Raw genomic sequence first — 23374 nt, 5'->3', positions numbered from 1 at the left:
GTTACAATATAAACGGGCCTGACTCAGTTTAAAAAACTGGTTTCCATCAGGTTCCTGTTCTGCAGAAACATGGAACATTGAACACAGTTAGGACACATGAGGACAGAGACGTTAGCATGGGTTAGACAGATACAGACAACTGAACACAACAATACAGACAAGTGCAAACAAGACTTGGACAATACATGAACAATCTAGTGTGAAAGTGTAACTGTTGAGAAGGAACAGTTTGTTATGCCTTTTTGAAATATGTGATGGATGGTGTTCTGATGTGATGGGGTTATGTCATTCCAGATTTTGGTGTATGTATGAAAAAAGGATTTCTGACCATAATTGTTTTTGTATGGGGGGGTGGAGCCTGGAATGAATGCCTGTGAGACTGACTGAGTCCAGCAAGTGCTGGTGAAGTGCCATTTTTAATCTGAAAATGAAATGTAATAGCGTGAATGTTTGTGTAGTTCTGGTAAGTCCGAGCGTTTGAGCGTGCGAGTGCAATGCAATGGTGAGACCACTTTGGAAGATTACTGTGGCTCTTGAAAGCTTGACTGTATAGTCGTGCTATTGTTTCAGTAAATTCCTTAGTGGTAAGAGACCAGACAAATTGACTAAACAAAAGGTCTACCCTCAAACTCCATTCAGCCCATAGTGTTTGTTTGGTGTTGAGTTGGATTAAACAGGGAGTCAAACTCTCATTTGTCTTCTTTAATAATATGTAATACAAGTGAAGGTTACAAAAGCAGTCTTTTTTTAAAAAGTCTTTTAATCAATACAAATAGAGGTTATTAACATTATGTTTTACAGCTTAAGGAACAGCAAACGTGTAACATATTGGCCAGGCAGTGCACCTGGATATGGCATACAGTACCTGACCTCAAAATGAATTCATCTTTACTTCAATGTGTGATTCATGCTGATCTAGTGTCTTCTTCTTCTTCTTCTTTCGGGATTTAGATTGTGCAATGATTTAGCGTAACAGCGTCTTTCACAAGAAGCTCATGACGGTTCCCTTCTTCCCGACCTGATGAGGCTGCAGCGCGTGGAAAACAATCACAATCCTGGGAATCAGAACAAAAGCTGTCAATCATTTACCCAGTGCATTCATTCAAATACTGTATGAAAGAGCCGCAGCTGCTGTGTGCTGATCAAGGAGTGCTGCTTTCAGTCTTGAAGAATTTGTTTAAGTTATGATTCATCACTTCCCGTCAGAATCTGATAGCCATATTTCCTTTGGAGAAACACAGTGAGTCTGTCGTGTCTTGTAGTTTTAACCAAGACAGTCCATTTTGCAAGACTGAGTTCTGCCTATCTACAAACCAAGAGACATGTATCACTTAGTAGTAAGTGTGTAAGATTGTTCTGATGTCTTATTGTTAAATTGAAAAGTCAACCCAAGTTTGACGTGAAAGCCAACATGATGAATAACTCATTTTAGGGCTAAAAAGTTAAAAATACAAACCTCCAGACCTGTAGGCTGAGCCCAGAGCTGTGTTTCTACTGTAAGGGACAGCATTTATAACAGTCAAATCAATTCAGACCAATCAGTTTATTTCAATGGAATTGCTTTTATCAGTGGATTCACGCCCACTGATGAGATACATTAAGTTTGCACTGTGGTTTTGCCTATAATCATTTTTTTGGTCAACTTTGACATGTGAATTGCGGTGGACCAATTGGAAACCATATTGACAATGCTGAACTTTGAGGGAATGGAGAGCCGGAGGGTCCAAACTGGAGGAAGCTATCTTATTACATATTTGTTAAAGCATCCACTTTTATATAACCTTGCTCTGCTAGAGTAGTCAGCACACAGTAGTGGATGGCAGAAATATGTTTTCTTGAATTAAAATACTATATGGTTAGTAGGGACCTATGCTATGACCTGCAAAGCTAGGGTGACAAAGGCATCAGTAGCCTTGCAAAGTTGTCAACAGTACTGCAAAAAAGGTTCTCAGTGAAAAAGCACAATTAAAGCAACACTATGTAACTTTTAGCCCTACAGGTTGTCTCATTGGAACTACAACTGCAGCTAAAAGTTACATGGTGTCGCTTTAAAATAGCCCCACATCATCATCATCACATAGCCTTCACCATACCTAGAGATTGGCATGGGCTACTTTCCATAAGATCATCTCTCAATGCAAATCAAACCAGCTATTAGGCTAACTGAAATAAAACCATGCCAATCTCTAGGTATGGTGAAGGGTATGTGATGATGTGGGGGGGCTATTTTAATTCCAAAGGCCAAGGGAACTTTATCAGGATGCATAGTATCCTGGATCCATGAAATAACTGGCCTTTAAAAATAAAAATCTGCCTGCCTCTATGGGAATTTAACATAGGGGTGTACTACTTATGCCCCCTGTATTTTAAAGAACATTTATTTATTCACAATACATTATTCATTCACAAAGAAAATCTGTGTCCTTAAAGGTTGGATTTTTCCTCATTTTTTAATTAAGGCATTGAGATCAATTTCCAAAAGACAATTTTTTTTATTCCTCTTTTTAGTCAACTTTAGCATGGGTTCATAAACTTATGAGCACCACTGTACATATTTAAAGACTGTCCAGTGAAGTTCACAGACAGTGTTTAAAAAGTGCATTTCTGCAATCTGCACTTTAGTTTGTGTGATATGTAACTGACTTATATATTAATGTTTACACCAGGCGTATTTGTCAGTGCTTTATGTTGCCATAATTATTATATGTTTACAAGGCTGGGCATTCAACAAATCAGTTAATACACTACTGTGATTGAAGTGGTCTATAAATAATAAAAGTAGTTTATAAAATAATAATACGTCATTCATATAAATTCATGCATCACCTAATTTCATAATAACATACAGGCCTGGCCTCCAGGAAAGAACAGTTTATGTTAAATCTATCTATAATTATGTTGGTTATACTATACAATGATTTATTGTTTGTCTTTGTTGAATAATACAGCTGATAAAGAGCTTAACAAATAATCACTTTTTAAATTGCAATTGCAATATTGGTTAAAAAGATCGCAAATAGATTAAGTCTCCGCTTCTAAAAAGGTTTAGTAGGCAACTTTTATAAAAATAAGATTTTGTCATATTTGGTGAAATTTCACGAAATCCTGACAGCAGCACATGAGACTAATCTGTGAAGGAACTCATGTTCCTCTGGCTCCTCCTGGTGCTCCTAATGGGATTTGCGAATTTCCAGCACGCTCGAAGGAAAACAATCAATCAGAGCCAAAGAGTCTCTAACTTAGTGTCAATGGCTGCTTGTGAGCTGCGGTCAAACTTTCAAATTAGGCAAAGTTTCAGCCCAAAGTAGAAAGTGTGCCCTGCCTCCATGTTGAAAACATACAAGCCAAAAACCGGAGCAAACCTTCTCATTTCACAGCGAAATGGTGCACTGAAATATGTTTCTGAAAACATTTGAGGCTAGAAATAAGGCAACGCGAAACAGGACTTGATTCATTATTGATCAGTGCTGCCTAGTTTGATCACAGTTCACAAGCTGTCACTGATGCGTTATTATGGATGCCACGTAACTTCTAGGCAAGAGCCGCCCTACGAAGCAGCTCGATTGGTTGGGGTTAGGCATTGACCTCGAGTGGTTAAGGTTAGGATAGCCGACTGGTCAGGAGATAGGACCTGAACAAATTAGGTCACGTTACCTTGCGTAAGCATAGAGGCCTGGCCAATAGTAGTGTGTGAATGCTATTGAAGGGCGGGTCTTGCCCCGAAGTTGCGTTGGTTCCATAATAACAATAGACAGTATATATAATGGACCACCAGAACCCGTGTCTCTGGACAGAGACCAGTGAAGGATATTAGAAGCACTTTTCCGGTGAGCGCTGAGCGTTACTGCGCAGCCTCCAACTGAGAGAGACAACGTAGATGTGACGTGAGCAACCTGTCTGAAAGTGTGAAGTCTTCTGGTAGCTGTGCCGAGAGAAATCTCAATCATTCCCAATCTTACAGAAACGGAGAGCATAGGTATATGTAAGGAGATAACATAGGCACAGGCTAATTATTGGTCAATAAAATGCTAGTTAACATTAGTAATTGTGTGTGTGTATATATATATATATATATATATATATATAAATAATTGTAATTGTAATAATCCTGTACTATACGGTTATTCCTCTACTATGCGACAGTAAGTCGCGTGGTTATGACACAATCGTTAGCCTATTGTTACAAAAACGTCTGCTACGGAGCCATAACGTTAACCTTTTATACATTGTCGTGTTTCTTTAGAAATATACAACGGACAAATAGAGTCTTTAAACGCTTCAGATGTAAAGTTATTCGCTGTCAAAGTGACGTCAAAATGAATGGGAGTCAATGGAATGCTAACGGGAGGTGAGTGCTTTTTAGCATCAAAATGGCGCCATAGGAGCTACGCGTTGTGAGTAGAAGCTTACCCCCTAACGCATCACTGATACTGCGTTAGAGACACCTCAGCTCTGATTGGTTGTTTATCTTATGCCTTTTGGAGCACCAGGAGGATACAGAGGAATGTGATTTTTACACAGATGATCGCTTTCCTGTAGTTCTGACATAGGGACAGTTTATACAAATATGACACAAAAAAAAATTAAGGTATTAATTATTATTAAGGTACAAACTGTAGCTTAGTGAACATAGCCAAGCAGCTTGGGAGGTTGTGACACATGTACTTTAGTAATTGTTAATTATTTACACAAAGTTTATTCAAAATCAAATTTAACTGTTGTTATATTTGACTTAGAGCTGGGCAATATATCGAAATTATATCGATATCGTGATATTAGACTAGATATCGTCTTAGATTTTGGATATGGTAATATCGTAATATGGCATAAGTGGTGTCTTTTCCTGGTTTTAAAGGCTGCATTACAGTAAAGTGATGTACTTTTCTGAATTTACCAGACTGTTGTAACTGTTCTATTATTTGCCTTTACCCACTAAGTCATTATATCCACATTACTGATGATTATTTTGTGAAAGCACCAATAGTCATCCCTACAATATCGTTGCGGTATCGATATCGAGGTATTTGGTCAAAAATATTGTGATTTTTGATTTTTTCCATATCGCCCAGCCCTAATTTGACTTAGGAACTTTGTGGTAGCTCTCAGATTATTGAAGGGACAGCCCTGGTTTACGTGCAGCTGTAGGGTACAATGCACAGATGGCCCACTTTTGAATAAAAAAAAAATAATAATTTGTGCATCCAAACTTTTTTTGACTACCTTGTCCTAGAAAAACATTTAGATTAAGTACAGGCCTTGTTATACACAACAGTTGTGAAGACTCCAGTGTGTCCTCACATTGCTATGCAAACTGATATGTGCGCAGGCAGAGCTCACCTTTCTTCAGCCAGACCAAGTTCTCCGGTCAGAAACTCAAAGATCTTGGCACTGTGCTCCTTGTTCTTGTCAGCAGTGTCCGTCACACCGATAGCAGACACTGACAGCATCACACACGGAGAGCAGGAGCCAGCAATCAGCATCGGCAACCCGGGCTTCACCACCACATTCATCCTCTGAAATGACCGACATTAGCGAGGGGGAAGCGGTTAAGTACGGATCAACATAACAGAGAGGGAAGAGTGAGCGGAAATACACAAAATCCATATCAACAAAGACTAAAGGGAGCACATTTCCTCACCACAAGGTCAGAGTTCATTCTCCTGTGTATCAAAGCCTGCCCAAGTGTCCTTGAGCAACACATTGAACTCTGTGCTGACAAAGCCTTTACTGTAACCATGTGAAGGAGTGAATCCATCACTTACTCAGAACAGAGAAACTGATTCGGTCTTCATTTTTATAGACATGCAGCGTGGATATTCTCCCAAAGACAGCGGAAGCAGATAGAATACGGTTAGAACGTTTCTTATGACAGATACAATTCTTCATGTCTGTTTGCATGATTGCAATCCTCATTATATTCATGTGCATGCAAGAGATTGGTTAATAACTAACCGTTTAACCATGAAGCATTTTGACCGACTACTTGCAGTTACTGTTTAATCAGTCCCTCCAGAAAAACACAATTATGCAATCGCATAATTCAATGCATTATCAGCCAAAGTCCGCATATTCATGCGGGGGCCGCATTTTTTCAAATATGCCGCACTTTCGCCGCATAAATTGCCGATTTCCGCGCAAAATATGCGGCGCTTGCATGATTTCATAATCACGGCATTTTCGTTGCAAAAAAGTCACATATATATCTTAGCAGAAAGTTGAAAAAATTTGCGTGTACGTCACACAAGAGCAGCCATTTTCCCCTGTTGCCATGGGAACGTTATGAAGTGACGTAATTACGCGACGTGAACATCATCGAAAAGCAGGTGTTGGAGGTTGAATTTGACATGGACTTTGAGTCTCTTAAGTTGGTATCCAATAAGAAAGCTACCTTAATATCTGATGTCTACTCAAATGTCTTTGTTTAAGTGCTCCTGCTGTCTATATTATTAACAATTTTTGAAAGTCTGTCTCTTTTGTTTCTTTTATTTCCCTCTGTTTAGACTATTACTTTTATTTTTACTTTAATATTATATTATTTGTATATATTTTTGTATCTTATTTGTGTACTTATTGCAATGACTGAATATCTGTAAACTGTTTTTGGAAATTAAGTTTAAAAAAAGCAGGGTGTTGGGGGAATCACTTTTTCTTCTCTTTTTCATCAAACCGCAGTTTTTGCAAGTGCCCGCATTTTTTGCAAGTTCCCGCAATTTCATCGCATAAAATTGCATAAATATCCCGCATATTCCATCGCATTTTTTAAGAAAACGTGCCGCATAATCAAGGATTTTTGCCCACAACAATCACAAGAAAACTCTGCGTTTTTCTGGAAGGACTTATTAATCAGTTAAACGGTAAAAAAAAAAACTATATTAATGTTAAAAAAATATATATATTTAAAAGTTTGTTGCATGGTAAAAGAAAAATAGGCTTAAAATCTATTCTTAATCCTTCAGGCTGGGTTGCAATAGAATCAAGAACTCTGAAAAAGCATCTAATCCACTCATGTTAATGGTTAAGCTGCGTTTGACGTATTGGTGGCATACATGTAAAGTTGCTTCTGTGTTAACCCCCCAATTTTGACACTTTTTTCAAACAAATTTTCGAAATTTTTTGTCACTTTTACGCTCGACGCTTTTCCCCACTACTACCAACCATAGACGGTTAATGCTACCAACTCATACAACGAGTTTTACACTTATTCTTGGAATTCATGGACAATAAACCTAATTTTTGAGTTTAAAATGCAGAAATATGCTATACAATTGAATAAAACACCCCAAATTCAATGAAAGTAGTGTACTGATCCTTCGTTTTACTTGAGAAGAGCGTTAAATGGAACTATGCATGTTAATTTTTGGCAATTTGGTTGAAAGAAACCCAAATTTGAAAATTAACAACAGGAAGGTTATTAACTAAATAAGAAATGGAAAGCGTCTACTTCGGTAAAGTTAGACAGAAATTGGCAGATTCGCGGGTTTGCGGTTCAATAAATCTTAGATGAAACGTGTTACTTACACAATAGGCAGCTCTATCTAACGGTAGGAAGGTAGACAACAAGCTACAACCCTGTTTTTATCCGAAAGAACCGTCTGCATATGTGGATAAATACAATGCATCCCTGTGAGCGTTATGCTTTCAGCCGAGCGTCTAGGGACCGTCTACAAAGTGCAAAACCGAAAGTGGATACAGATAAAAGATCAAATTCAACAGCTTCACTGTTATTGAGCCTAGCTCTTCCAAAAATCACTCCACACATCTAGGGCCTCCCTACCAACATACTACATCGACTAATTATTGAAAATATGGCTCAGCCTATTTTTTATGAATTTTTATTGGAAAACATTCAATACCGTCAATGCTATTGAGTCTAGCTATTCCAAAATCACTCCACACATGTACTGCCTCCCTCTGAACATACTATGCCCGCCAAGTTTTGAAAATCTGGCTCAGCCTAGTTTTTATGAATTTTTATTGTGAAAAAATTCAATATCATCAATGTTATTGAGTTTAGTGCTTCCAGATTTACTCCACACATCTAGGGCCTCCCTCTGAACATATTACACCCGCTAAGTTTTGAAAATCTGGCTCACCCTATTTATAATATATTTTTATTGGGGAAAAATTCAATACAGTCAATGCTATTGAGTCTAGTGCTTCCAGATTTACTCCACCCATGTAGTCTCCCTCTCTGAACATACTACACCCGCTAAGTTTTGAAAATCTGGCTCAGCCTATTTATAATATATTTTTATTGGAAATAAATTCAATACCGTCAATGCTATTGAGTCTAGCTCTTCCAAAATCACTCCACACATCTATGGCCTCCCTCTGAACATACTACACCAGCTAAGTTTTGAAAATCTGGCTCAGCCTATTTTAATGAATTTGTATTGGGAAAAATTCAATACCGTCAATGCTATTGAGTCTAGCTCTTCCAAAATCGCTCCACACATCTATGGTCTCCCTATCAACATACTACACCCACACATTTTTGGACAGCTGGCTCAGCCTATTTATAATATATTTATATTGGAAAAATAATTCAATAGCTTCACTCTTATTGATTCTAGTGCTTCCCAAATCACTCTACACATACAAAGCCCCCTGCTGGTTGTACAACAGCACTTACTTACTAAAAATAGGTACATCATTTTGGGGAATATTTTGGTGAAAAACCTTTAATATACAATATGTGTGGATTCAGTGTGGAATCTGCACAAGATTGTTTCACACACAGTGCCTTGGAGTGACAGCAGCACAAATACCGAACAAAATTATTCCTTCAGTTTCAATAGGGCCTTCACCGCTGTCGGCGCTCGGGCCCTAAAAATTACCCCTTGGGATTGTGTGTTGTCTGCCACAATGTTAATTGTACACAAACTGCATATAAGGGAACAGTAACCCCACCCAGAAAAGTAAACAAGAGCTAGACAATTTGTATTTAATGTGTTTTTTCATTATTCGCATTATTAATACAGATCTGAGATTATTGTTTGTGTGAAAATTAACATTGTGGATGTGTTCATTATGAATGAATGTGATATTGATTTTATTTTGTTCTAATAATAATAATAATGTATACTTTATTATTATAATGTATAATTTATTAATCCCGTAAGGGTTAATTCCAATGTTTTCACTCTGTTGTTATTACACGTTTTTAGCAATCCTTAAAATTATGCATATGATTATTTTTGAAAACTACATGTTGTAGTACAACCAGCAGGGGGGTTACGTGTGTGTAGAAGTTTTGGAGACATGACCTTTTGTTTATATGACATATATTAAATGCTTTTGGTAAAAAATATTCACCAAAATTATGCATATATGCCTATTTTTAAAAAGTAAGTGCTGTAGTACAACCAGCAGGGGGCTTTGTATGTGTTGAGTAAATTTGGAAGCACTATGCTCAATAACAGTGAAGCCATTGAATTTTTCCCCAATTAACATATATTATAAATAGGCTGAACCAGATTTTCAAAAAATAGTGGGTGTAGTATGTTCAGAAGGAGGCCCTAGATGTGTGGAGTAAATCTGGAAGCACTAGACTCAATAACATTGATGGTATTGAATTTTTTCACAATACAAATTCATAACAAATAGGCTGAGCCAGATTCTCAAAAAGTGGCGGGTGTAGTATGTTCAGAGGGAGACACTACATGGGTGGAGTGATTTTGGAAGAGCTAGACTCAATAGCATGGACGGTATTGAAATTTTTCACAATAAAAATATATTATAAATAGGCTGAGCCAGATTTTCAAAACTTAGCGGGTGTAGTATGTTCAGAGGGAGGCCCTTCATGTGTGGAGTAAATCTGGAAGCACTAGACTCAATAGCATTGATGGTATTGAAATTTTTCACAATGAAAATATATTATAAATAAGCTGAGCCAGATTTTCAAAACGTAGTGGGTGTAGTATGTTCAGAGGGAGGCCATAGATGTGTGGAGGGATTTTGGAAGAGCTAGACTCAATAGCATTGACGGTATTTAATTTATTTTCAATAAAAATATATTATAAATAGGCTGAGCCAGATTTTCAAAACTTAGTTGGTGTAGTATGTTCAGAGGGAGGCCCTAGATGTGTGGAGTGGTTCTGGAAGAGCTAGGCTCAATAGCATTTACAGTATTGAATTTTTTCCAATAATAATTCTTTAAAAATAGGCAGAGCCTGCTTTCCCAACATAAGAAGGTGTAGTATGTTGGTAGGGAGGCCCTAGATATGTGGAGTACATTTGGAATAGCTATGCTCAATAACAGTAAAGCTGTTGAATTTCATCTTTGTATCCACTTTTGCACTTTGCAGACGGTCCCTAGACGTTCGGCTGAAAGCACAACGTTCACAGGAATGCATTGTATTCATCCACATATTAAAACCGGGTTGTAGCTTGTTGTCTAACTTACTAAGGTTAGATTGAGCTGCCTATTGTGTAAGTAACACGTTTCGCCTATGATTTATTGAACCGCAAACACGCGAATCTTGCGAATCTGCCAATTTCTGTCTAACTTTACCGAAGTAAAGCGTCTTACACAGAGATGCATGGGAACCATGGATGTATTAAGAGAACAATGTGAACATATTGACATGAATATGCACGACTGTAGGACAGGATTCACGTAAACCAACTGTGCTGCTTTTATGGGTACGCACAGCAGCTTTACCGTGCAGGTTGTAACCTTGTAGCGTTAGCTGGGAACGTACTCACTTCCACTGGCTTTCCCAGAGCAGCTGCGGCGCAGGAGCACAGCTTCTTCAGAAAGTCTTCAGAAAAGGAGCTGGCCGGTAAATTACTCTGTAACTCGATGAAAGGCATGTTTAAGGTCTACTGGAATGAAGTCCGCTGACAAGTCTGTACGAAAGACCAGTGACAAGACAGCCACGGAACCTCCGTAGCCAACTTCTTCCGGTTGTAACTTTCAAAATACGTCTGATAAATTAGAATGATTGAGCCAAATTTCTGCTGCTTCTGTGTTTTCCTATTTTGTAGTGCAGGGTGGTATTTATATTTTCTAATTTAGACTGTTGTTAAGAGCGCGGTTTTTTGTGTGCTGAAGAATTGGAAGTAAGTTTAACAATCTTTTAATTACAGTCTTGACAATAATCAGCCTGACATTAGTCATAGGATACAAAATTCGACCCTAACATAAAATCACTCAATTGTAGTACAAATTAAATAAAATGTATTCATTTCCGAATTTGCAACCCAGTTTGTTTTCGCCAATTTACGGTTTTATTTTGAAAGCAGAACCGGATGTAGCTATGTGCAGTCAGTTACTTAACACCAGCTTAACCAATGAGCTTAACACAGCTAGCTTCAGTCAAAGAACTTCTAATATATCAAGAAGTTCCACTCCCTCGTTACCCTATAGGGGGCGCTCATAGGCCAGTGCAGAATGAATGGGGTTCTATGGAGCTATACCCCTCAAAATCCACTTTTCTCAGGATATAATTTTTTGTCTAGTAATTTGAATGTTGCATTCGAAAGGGGAGGCTAAGAAAATACACACTGCTGGGTGTTAGATTTTTTTAAAGGGGTGATAGAATGATTATATAGGGTATTTCACACTGTTCCTTATGGTCTCCTAATGGGGTATGTAACATTAGTTGGGCTGAAAATGGCCTGGTTGATATTTTATTGGCCCTTATGCATCCCTGTGTTTTGCCTCTATTTGTAACAATAGCTTTTCTTCCAAATATGGTATGGTCATGAATATTTAGATGAGCTGCGCGCTGCTTGGTTGAGCCTTAGCCCCGTACACACACATAGAGACGCGCGCTGATTGGTTGAGCGACTCGCCATACACATGCATTAGAGGTCGTGTGCTGATTGGTTGAGCGAATCCCCAATACACACACATTAGAAACGCGACAGAATCTCATATTCCAGACACTGCAATGTTTCCTTACCAAATTCACTTCTGAGACTTTTTTATGCGAGAAATCAACTATATAAAGCTCAAATATGGGCCGTTTTACGAAAATGGATGGCTAATTGCAAATTTGGTAAAACTGTGTGTCGGAGTTCAGCTGCCTGTGTTGCTGCCTCGCCGCCCGGCCTGCCTTCCTCCACAGACCCCGGCTTGCTGTGAGCTCGATTGAGCTCCGGCACGGCTGCTGCAGCCCACAGCACCTCATACCCGCGCAAAGTCACCGTTTGGGCTGGTGGACTACTACCAAACCCCGCTGCCCTGACAGAGCTCCAGGGCCTGCAACTCCCCTCTTCCTGCTAGCTAAATGGCCCGTGTGTGAGAGCGCGGTCAGCGAGCTTGTTATACCAGCAATCTCTTACCACATGTTACACACATGTCACGCCACTTAGCTATACAACATCTAACTATATGTTTTATAAAGCTAACAACGGTGTCCGATTTCAAGTTAATGAATATTTGTGAGCTGTAAGGGTTTCGTTAGCTGCGACTATCCCTGCAATCCTATGTGTACAGATTGCAGCTAGTTAGCTTCATTTTTGGTCGTAATTTGAGTATATTTACAGTTTGAATTTCGTCACGCCACTTATACAACATCTAACTATATGTTTTATAAAGCTAACAACGGTGTCCGATTTCAAGTTAATGAATATTTGTGAATTCCAGAGGAATTCTAAGAGGAGGCTAGCTAGCTCTCATTGATAGAGCTCCATCCAGCCGCAGGCTCTATCAATGAGACTCACGGACAAGCGGCGTTTATTTCCCCAATCGTTTGTTTAAATAACTCAACACATTATAATTACAGACATTATAAGATTAACTAGAATCTGTGGTAAGAGAATGCTGGCGTAACAAGCTCGCTGACCGCGCTTTCACTCACATACACCGGCATTTAGCTAGCTAGCAGGAAGAGGGGAGTTGCAGGCCCTGGAGCTCTGTCAGGGCAGCGGCGTTTTGGGTAGCCCACCAGCCCAAACGGTGACTTTGCGCATGAGGTGCTGTGGGCTGGCAGCACGTCCGGAGCTCAATCGGAGCTCACAGCAAGCCGGGGTCTGTGGAAGAAGAAAGGGTCAGGGTCAATCAGTTAAAGTGAAGTGGTTATTACTTTACAGTTGACAGTCGAAAATAATTCGGATCACATCAGGTAGTTATGCAAAATAACGTTGGGGTCTTTAATAACCCCGATGGCTGTGACAAAGGTTCCGGATTTTGAGATGCTTACGCAAGCAACTAGCTTTGTTGAGATTCGCCCGTTTTCAGCGGCAGTTTCAAAATATGAGATTTTCATAGTAAAGGGGTGTCAATGGGATTTTGAGCTTCTATGTATGTCCTATTTACCCACCGAACTGTCGTTATTCAACTATGACAGGGTAAAATCGGTTTTGCATTCTATCACCCCTTTAAAGTCGCTTTTTTGTTCTAAAAAGCCTTTTAAAATGTTAATGACGTCATGCAAATATACGGCCAGAGATACTGCTTTACGGCAAGCTCTGAGTCGCTTCCTTTGTTCTCTCGAGGCATCGACAACACAGCTGACAGGTTAGTCTCTCTCTGTTAATACACATGCTAGAAAGAGGTTTGCTAATGTTTTAAAGACCACACTGAAATATTTACTCTGACATTCAGGCTCTGCTTCGGATGCCGTCAAGCGGGATCTCCGATCATAATCACTCATTCACTGACCAATCAGCATTGATTAGCAGAATGCTAGCGTGTTATGCGCTACAACGACTCCCCCTGTAAGAAATCAAAAGGACATAAGTACTCGTTCATTCAACTTCCGACCTATAACCCATGTTGAACTTGCAAAAACTACAATCAAATCTGAGGTTTCTCAATGACAATCAGGCGAAAGAGACACATTTAGCCGTCTAGCTCCATAGAGTCCCATTCATTTTGCACTGGACCGCGATCACCCCCAGTGGAACTCTGGTGGAACTGCAACCAAAATCCGGTACAATGGGGCTGAATAGGGAGTGGAACGGCTTTCCGTAGACAGGCTTTGCTTCAGTCATGGGGACTTGTTCTCCTCAACAGAACCAGCAGAACCAAGCTGGAGCGCCTCTGCTGGTCCACTCCCTTCATTACAAAGAAATTACTGGCTGATAAATAAATGACAAATTGGAAATATTATAATAAATATTACAGTAAAAGGACAAATTATGGCTTAAAGCCTGACATGACAAATAAAGACAACACGCGCTGACAGAAAGTGCAAGTAGATAGCAGCTATTTATTTAAGGTTTATCAGTGTACAAACCAAAAACATTTCATACATTAAATGGTCATCAATCAACAAAACCAATCAGGTGCCTCACTGCCTGAGGCACAGGTACACCGTTCACACTGAAGTGTTATGTGGTCATGTCTACAGTATGTTTCATTAGTGAAATATGTCCTTCGTGACAGCTGACGCCCATTCTTCACACCAGTGATGTCACACCTACAGAATAACAGATAAAAGAGGTCAACATGGGACATACTAAAATCATATTTTGTTTTAAACGTATGTTCAAGGAGTTGCTGTAGCTCCTCGTGAGAAGTTGCCATATCAAAAATCATAAAAGTTTATGATCATGTAATATGCCAGGATAACCAAATGTAGTTAAAGTGTGTTACATTATTATCAAAACCAGTGCTTTATGTTAAAGGTCCCATGGAATGAAAATGTCACTTTATGAGGTTTTTTAACATTAATATGAGTTCCCCCAGCCTGCCTATGGTCCCCCAGTGGCTAGAAATGGTGATAGGTGTAAACCGAGCCCACTCTCGGCCTTGCCCCCCTCCCCCCTCCCAATAGCTACAGACACAGAAATGGCACATCCTAAGGAAAGCTCATTGTGGGACTGGCTCTAGTAGCTGTAATTCTGCACCAAGGCTGAATTTTGGGAAAGAGACTTCAGATACAGTATTAGGGGACCACTAAGGCCTATATAAAAGAGACTTCAGATACAGTATTAGGGGACCACTAAGGTCTATATAAAAGAGACTTCAGATACAGTATTAGGGGACCACTAAGGCCTATATAAAAAGATACTTCAGATACAGTATTTCGGGGACCACTAAGGTCTATATAAAAGAGACTTCAGATACAGTATTAGGGGACCACTAAGGTCTATATAAAAGAGACTTCAGATACAGTATTAGGGGACCACTAAGGTCTATATAAAAGAGACTTCAGATACAGTATTAGGGGACCACTAAGGTCTATATAAAAGAGACTTCAGATACAGTATTAGGGGACCACTAAGGCCTATATAAAAGCATCCAAAGACCACCATGTCATGGGACCTTTAAGATAACAATTTTGGATAGGTGCTCATGGCTTGCTGTGAGCAGTGCTGTATTACAGTATGTGGCTACAGCCATCATTCACTCTGGACTCACCGTGGGAGTACTTGCACTGTTTGAGCGCCTCATTGAAGCCCTCACATAAACTCAGGTCAGTCTGGTTGGTGGCACAGTCCAGGAACTGTTTGACCTCAAAGTGACAGGAGCCTGTCTGGGCTGGAGCAGGCCGGGGGGGTTCCTGGAATGACACAAGCAAATTAAAAAGGAAAAAAATAAAATAAAAATCACACATTTGAGTTAAAATTTGACATTTCACAACAGCAGAGCTGCTACAAAGTCAGAAATGGGATTCGTAGTTGAGGTCAGCTTCGGTTTGGTCACACAACTTTACAAGCAACAGTTTGGGTGTTATTTTCAATCAACAGGCATATCCAAAATGTCTATGTAGGACATTACCAAGACCTTCCTGTTCTTACATCACAACTTCTGCTGTTGCTATATAGAAGCTACCGAGCCTGAGTCATCAAAGCAGCGGCTGTTAAATGTTTAATTTCCTATAAATAGGGTTGGGTACTGTGCACATTTCTATCGGTACCGATACTGGTACCTGAAATTCGGTTCTGGTACACAACAGTACCTTTTTTCGGTACTTTTGCTCTGTAATAAAGTAAAGTAAATAAGATTTGGAGGACAAATCGTGTCAACGACGTGCTGACGTGTAAGGTGAGCGTATTGTGTCACTTCCGGTGTTCCCGTGTTACAAACGCTAGTTTGCTGCTCCGGCAAAAACTTACTGAACTCTGCTTCACTGTTTAAATTAGCGGCTATTTGCCTGGATTGCATTTGAATTACAATTGTTTTACTCAAGCACTTATACAGCTCACTTACACGACTACTGCTGAATTTACATTGTTAAAACACTGTTAGCTACTTTAGCTTAGCCATTAGCAATGGCTAATCTCTCTCTCGTGTCAAATATAACTACTAAAATTAAAGCGAGAATCGTAGCCGTGGCACCAGAGTTACGGGCCAACTACTCTAGCAGGTCGGCAACCCGACGGGCAACACGCATTAACACCCCCTTGGACCAAATTTAACTTTCTGGAAATAAAAAATATACCACAATATTTATACATAACCCCCTCTCAAAATATATTAAACAAAATACACTACCCACTATACAATCTACTCAATTAAAAAATCTCATATGAAGCTAAAGAAATAACTCAAAGAAGAAACAAGACATTACAACTCTACTACCATTATCTGGTAGTCTCCTTCTTAATGATAAAAACAACAATTAGAACATACTTAAAACTTAACGTATTTACAATTAAAAACTAGCTCATATACTAGTATATACTTCAACTTATAAAATCTCAGCTACAATTCCAACAAACTACTCAAAAATGTGTTAACACCTCATTACTAATATATCATATTATTAACATTATGTCACAGTATAAACTGTGATAAAACTCTTAAAAAATATGTTTACATAATATATCTAATGTTTATTAATATTAATTAAATTAAATTAAAATAAAAACAAATATTGATATTTAAAAAAAGGGGGCTCATGAATTAACACCAAAACCAATTATCCAATCAATGCAAAATTAAGAGTGTAAGGTATTAGACCTACAAACTAGTCTAACAACAAATATAATGATCCCCCCTTTAAATTAGGTTATTTGATCAGGATATATCCTAATGCCAATCTAACACCTCAAAAGCTTTTTCACTCTACATGCAAAATTATCTGTAACTAATATATTTCAATCAACTCCACTTCAGAATGCTATTTCTCACAAACTAAGAAAAAAATTTAATCTTATCTTAAATTCTTACAATATACACCACAACTAAAATCCTAATACTATGTACTAGCCTCCAAGCAGAGTTATGGTGGTACCTAGAGTCTCTAAAGATCAAACCATTAAGTCTCCTAACCAGCGACTGGGAACCCATCAAAAACTTAATTAACATGATATTTCACTACTAACTGCCTCAAATTTAATAATAATACATAACAAATACCACCAGACGCCAAAAGCTACTCACCTTACTCTCACACGATATGGAGTTTACTATAACGTCCAAATGGAGGGCTGCTGCACTCCTGCGGCTAGCTGCTGCAATGTATGCTGGTTGCTACCTGAGCTTCCTCATCAGTCACTGTCATTATTAATGTGCTACTATCCCACTGTCATCACACAGCCGCCTACCAAACTGGCTGCGGGTTTCTCCCAAGAGGGTTTTCTCGCACGTGATTTGGAATACTGAATTGTTGGAATTGTTGGGGGTAAATTTGATGTGGTCAAATATGTAGTGATAGATACAAAAATGGGAATTGAATTAATAACAAAAACATAATTTCAGTTTTTATTCATTCATTCAATTTCAAAATTATTCCAAACCTATTTATCCTATTTACTCAGAACACAAAAAAATAAAACCCTTCCCAAACCCGACAGATAAACTTGCGTTTCCTCAGGTACCAAAATTTGATTTCACAATCACAATATTTTTTGACCAAATACCTCAATGGCGATATTGTAGGTTTGACAATTGGTGCTTTCACTAAACATCAACACAATGAGATTTTTGATACATTATCATCAGTAGTGTAGATATACTGACTAAGGGGGCTTCAGATCTGAATGTCCAGACCAAGGTTCACCCGGTCTTATAACACAACGATAGCCTGCCCGAACTTCCTATATTTGGTCCGAAAGTCCGAACTATCTAAAAAAATGCTTTGACACTAGAAACCAACCGGACCATGGTTCAGCTCGATGCGGACCGAGACTTCCTTTTTTTGGTCGGACCAAATTTCCAAAGTGAAAAGTCCAAACCAAACAAAGTAGGTGTGAAAGCCCCCTAAGTAGATAAAGGCTAATAGAAAAGCTAAAAAAGTCTGGTAAGTTCAGAAAATTACAACACTTTACTGTAATGTAGCCTTTAAAACCAGGAAACAGACAACACTGGATCATATTACCATATCAGGGCTCATCGCTAACTTTTTAAAGTGGTTGCAGGCTCGGCAACCAAGAGTCAGCTTTTGGTTGGCAAAATTGACAATTACGGTTGCCATGTTTTAAACTGCCTATATTTGGAGCAATTAATTTCTTATGTATGTATACCACACATTTTAATTATGTTGCAATATCATTTCCCATCCCTCTGAAATACGGGTGCAACCGATCATGAAACTCGCGGTTCGGATCACAGTTTTGAGTCACGGATCGGATCAACTTTCAGATCAGCACAAAAAAGGGGGGAATTTAAATGACTATTAAAAATGTAATAACAATAACTTCTAATAATAATAATAATAATTACTTCTTTCACCACTAAATTGCTGTTAAAAAGACAAAAACAGATGAGAAAAGGGTATTTTACAATAACTTTGAATGCACCACGAGGTTTAACAGTTTACCAGTAAACACAACATTTAGTCCAGTCTGTGTTGTTTTTCAGACAACAGCAGTGAGTGACCAAGTGCTAGTTTAGTAGTTAGTGTCTTTTAGCTCTTAGCTTTAGCTGCAGACTGTTGTACATCCTACTGTTAGAATCCTCTACAGTGAAATACAGACACACTTTACACCGTTTACAGTTTAGCTGTCAGTATTTTAACCCTGTTTAATCCAGTGACTACTGTAGCTAACGGTAGGCTAACGTTACCTGCTGCCAAGTGTAACGTGTTAATAGTGTTTACTAGCTAACGGTAGACTAACGTTACCTGCTGCCAAGTGTAACGTGTTATTGGTGTTTACTAGCTAACGGTAGGCTAACGTTACCTGCTGCCAAGTGTAACGTGTTATTAGTGTTTACTAGCTAACGGTAGGCTAACGTTATATACTGCCAAGTGTAACGTGTTAATAGTGTTCCTAATGTCCCGTGCAGCGATGCTTCGGTTGCCTGTAACGTCTGTTGTCGGAGCATCAGAGAGCAGCGCAGACATTAAGCTAGGGGACACTGTAATGAGGCACCGAAATCCGCATTGCTATTCCGTCCGGTATATAACTTACCGGACACCGATGTCATATTAGCACCAGATTTTAACGTGCTGTTAACGTGAACAGAAAATTTCATTGCTTGTATCTTTTCACGGCAAACGCGTGTGTGGAAAGCGGTCTCACAACAGCTGAAATGATGTGTTACGCACAAACGTAGTGTTTAAACTTACTGTCGAGCCCTGGATATCCAAAATCTAAGGTGATATTTAGCCACATATATCGATATAATATTTATATATTGCCCAGCCCTAAAAAGTCCCCAATTATTTTGTTATTTAAAAGTTTTTCATATGAAATGTAAAATAAAGCAGATATAGAAACTAAACTTCAAACCAGACTCAGAAGCTACAAACATTCTGAATGCTCTTTTAAAAAGACTTTTAAAAACGTCTTTCTCTCCTACACAAGTCCTGGCACCCGCTGGTAGACATACTTATTTTTAGGTTCATAAAATGTACACCTAACACCATTGTGCACACACCAAAAGCACACAGCAAATTTTTCTTTTAGCCCTTCCATAAATTATTTCGGGGTACAATGGTTCTGGAGAAAGGTAAAAGCAGCATTAGTTCTTCAAATACTTGGGCCATGTGTAGAACATTCTGCTTTTGAACAGTTCCAGACAGGGGAGGGGGAAAAAAAACAAGTCACACTCAAACAAACACAGAAGTGCAAGATCTCCAAAAATCAGTGATGACCTATTTGATGGGTTAAAAGTCCAGCTAGGCTTAGCTTTGCAGCCATCCTAATCCTATGTCTGATTATACTCTACCTCTTACCTGGTATGTCGGCTTGGCTGGCTCTGAACTGCTGCTGCTGCTGCCACTAAATGCTCCTGTGAGGGCGCTGCCAACGACATGGCCCACAGCCGAGCCTACTGCCACCCCAGCAGCTGTGGTAGCCATCTGGGCCATGAGGCCAGGACCCTGGGACTGAGCTGGAGCTGGGGCCAAGGCAGCTGGAGGTGGATGAGCGGGGGCCGGAGCATGGGATAGAGTTGGGCTACAAACGGAGCGAAGAAACAGTAAATCTCTTGGGCATTAGAGAGGCTTAATAGGACAATATGTAAGGGACACCTTTAAAAGCCCTTGTGTCGGTGTCCGGTGTAAAGTGTGTCTGTATTTCACTGTAGAGGATTCCAACAGTCTGCAGCTAAAGCTAAGAGCTAAAAGACACTAACTACTAAACTAGCACTTGGTCACTGCTGTTGTCAACCTCACGGTGCATTCAAAGTTATTGTAAAATACCCTTTTCTCATCTGTTTTTGTCGTTTAACTGCAATTTACTGGTGAAAAAGGTAATTATTGTTGAAAGTAAATTGTATTACATTTTTAATAAATCCTTTAAATTCCCCCCTTTTTGTGCTGATCCGATCCATGACTCAAAACCGCGATCCGATCCGTGAGCTTTGTGATGCTTTACACCCTTAACAGGGCTGTGAAATATATTGATATTATATCAATATATAATATGATAAGTGTTGTCTTTTCCTGGTTTTAAAGGCTGCATTGGGGTAAAGTGATCTACATTTTTTAATTTACCGAACTGTTCAAGCTGTTCTATTCACCTTTACCCACTTATTCATTAAATCAACATTTCTGATGATTAAAAAACTAAATCTCCATATCGCCCAGCCCTACTGTGGCATACCACCACCTTTCCTTTTTATTCAGCTATATCAGAATTGTAGATTATGAAATGTATGTATTATACCTTCATACAATGCACTGCAATAGAAATATGTATCTTTTATCAGTCAGGGCTGCAGAGAGAATGCGTGCCTATTTGTTTAGTCTATAAAAGAAGGACAAATATCTATCACAAGATAAAAGACAGCGATGCCTTCAAATTGCTACGGAAAAGTCCCAGGGGACCGGTTTATAATAACAAATGTTATAATTGTTGTAGGATGCTCACATTGGAGAAGTAGGAATCAGCTAATGTTGATGATTATTGGTTGATAAATTACTCAGACAAAAAAGGTCTGAGGAGGTCATGACTGACTAAATGGTTAATTGACTAATTGTCTTCTCAGGATCACTTACCCAGACGGTGTTAACTAACTGAGTTAAGCCGCATAAACAGCAAAGAGCGAAGTGTAAACCAAGCAGGTATGATGTAACCTGACGCGCCAGATGGTTTGTTAACAAGATTTCTGTGTGATATGTGATCCCGGTATATATATATATATATATATATATATATATATCTATATAAGTGGGCACTGCCAAGGTTCCCTTGAGCAAAGCACCGAACCCCTCAACTGCTCGGGGCACCTGTCATGGGCAGCCCCCTCACTCTGATATCTCTCCATTAGTGCGTGGGCATGTGTGTGTATTTCGGTCCTGTGATGTGTGTAATAACTAACAGAGGAAAAAAAAAAGTCATTCCCCCCATTAGGATCAATACAGTATACTCTTGTGTCTAAATCCTGTTTTCTTTTCTTTTGTCTGTTATGTAACCTTGTCTATGTACCTTGTCTGTTAAAGCGTCTTTGAGTGTCTAGAGAAGCGCTATAAAAAATAAATGTATTATTATTATTATTATTATTAAATCTACCCCCCTGCCATTTACTTGCTACATTATAACTGAGCAAAGCAGAAAGATATGTAGGCCAACATTACACAGTGAAACTATACTATTCTTTCGTGGTGGTGATTTCCCATTTACATATCTGTTACACTATACACTCCCAATCACAACCCAAGAAAAACACTTGTCTCTGCATTGTAGTCGTTAACTGTGTGTGTCATATACACTGTCTATAGTTGGCGCACAACTGAATAAGCACACGGAAACGTTAAGCCTTCCCAACTCCTCTCCTGTATAAAGTGCGACAACAACCCAAAGCAGCTCTATTTTGACTTGCCTAGTGTGACCTTGCCAAGACCTGAACTCACTTCAGACTCGACATGGCCACGGTGACTTATGACGCAACCATTTTTAGGCTATATGGTGTGGAATGTACAGGCGTATAGCCTGACTACAGACAAACTATCTAGGCAATCCACGTCATATCTTTTTTAAGTCTAAATTAATTCCTGCACTTCAAATAGGACACATGAGACAATCTGCAACAGCCCAACACCACAGACTGAGTCCGTCGTGCCAGTTATTCTAACTGTTAGGCTGCACGTTATTTACCTGGCTGGAGCTGAGGAACGGCTGCGGCTTCCTCTGGCCATCTCTGAGACGACGTCGTTAGTGTTGTTGATTGAGTAACCAGACTAAAGAACGGGAGCTTTGTCGGTGCTTCTAGAAACTTGTTTCCTAACTGACTGCACTGCTTAGGTCGCTGACAGATGGTGCTCATGCACGTGCCTCTGACCTTGTTAGGATTTTGCCGTTGCCGGCGGCTACCTACAAGTGTCGCGAGATGGAACGAGCTTGTTTCTGCTGTGGGTTGAGCACTGAGCATTGCAACTGTGGGCACACCTCCACCTGCTGGACTGGAGAGCAGGCTCCTCACCACACACCTATATGCCACCGACGTTAGATTTGTTCGATTTTCTAACAGACTCAAATTCATAACTTGGCTGTATCCACACCGTTTTTCCTGCTATTTATTGTCTCCCCATGCTCAGCCTTTTTGTGTTAATTTGAACAAACTTGGATTATTTCCATTTTATACTTATTCTCATTATACTCCACTACATTTCAGAGGGACATTTTGTACATTTGTACGTGTATAAAAAAAATAAAGGCCATGATCCTTATAGATTTATAGTTTATCAAACTAGCATACCTAACTACAACACTAACATGCTGCTTATACTGTATATTAATGCATCATTCATTATAACACGTCTTTTTCTGTGAAGTTATTCATATACGTACATATAGATTATAGATAAAATGTCTGTATAGCTATAAATATCTGTTTTGGCTGATCCTGTGAATTACTTTAATCCCAAATTACCATAAAGCAGCCATGTTTACTGATGTGCCCAGACAACCAGAGAGGGATAGATACCTCAGTATATACCAAAATCTCTGATGGCTGAGTAATTGTATTATTATGTATTTTTTCCTAAACAATTTACTGTATATCATATCGCCTTGTCACATGATCAAATAGAGCACATGGGATTAGTAATGGTGGGATAGGGCCAAATCCGGCCCCTCGCAGGTT

General features: G+C 39.1%; 2 protein-coding genes across 2 annotated transcripts; both read right to left on the bottom strand.

The window, feature by feature from the left end:
- Nucleotides 1-687: 687 nt before the first annotated feature.
- Nucleotides 688-10915, bottom strand: ddt (D-dopachrome tautomerase). Its single transcript, XM_039809414.1, has 3 exons — nt 10708-10915; nt 5338-5513; nt 688-1055 (listed from the first exon to the last, which is right to left on the bottom strand). Exons 1-3 carry the CDS (start codon nt 10813-10815, stop codon nt 983-985), a joined length of 357 nt encoding a protein of 118 aa, XP_039665348.1. The 5' UTR covers nt 10816-10915; the 3' UTR covers nt 688-982.
- Nucleotides 10916-14137: 3222 nt separating this feature from the next.
- On the bottom strand, nt 14138-22616 carry chchd10 (coiled-coil-helix-coiled-coil-helix domain containing 10). Its single transcript, XM_039809348.1, has 4 exons — nt 22387-22616; nt 20022-20244; nt 15317-15458; nt 14138-14372 (listed from the first exon to the last, which is right to left on the bottom strand). The coding sequence occupies exons 1-4, from the start codon at nt 22425-22427 to the stop codon at nt 14353-14355; spliced, it is 426 nt and encodes a 141-aa protein (XP_039665282.1). The 5' UTR covers nt 22428-22616; the 3' UTR covers nt 14138-14352.
- Nucleotides 22617-23374: the final 758 nt, after the last annotated feature.

This window comes from Perca fluviatilis, chromosome 1 (assembly GCF_010015445.1).
Source record: "Perca fluviatilis chromosome 1, GENO_Pfluv_1.0, whole genome shotgun sequence".
Lineage (NCBI taxonomy): Eukaryota > Metazoa > Chordata > Actinopteri > Perciformes > Percidae > Perca > Perca fluviatilis.
Note: the sequence above shows the minus strand (reverse complement) of the source record. Positions and strands in the feature narration are given on the sequence as shown.

Bases quoted from the DNA above. Each gene is read 5' to 3' on its own strand.
- ddt (XM_039809414.1), bottom strand. From the start codon at position 10,815: ATGCCTTTCATCGAGTTACAGAGTAATTTACCGGCCAGCTCCTTTTCT. The intron at 5,514-10,707 runs GTGAGTACGTTC...CGGTCATTTCAG, and splicing joins CTCTGGGAAAGCCAGTGGAA to AGGATGAATGTGGTGGTGAA. The intron at 1,056-5,337 runs GTGAGCTCTGCC...TCTGATTCCCAG, and splicing joins CTTGGTCTGGCTGAAGAAAG to GATTGTGATTGTTTTCCACG.
- chchd10 (XM_039809348.1), bottom strand. From the start codon at position 22,427: ATGGCCAGAGGAAGCCGCAGCCGTTCCTCAGCTCCAGCCAG. The intron at 20,245-22,386 runs GTAAATAACGTG...CTCCGTTTGTAG, and splicing joins CGTTCCTCAGCTCCAGCCAG to CCCAACTCTATCCCATGCTC. The intron at 15,459-20,021 runs GTAAGAGGTAGA...GTGTCATTCCAG, and splicing joins CAGCCAAGCCGACATACCAG to GAACCCCCCCGGCCTGCTCC.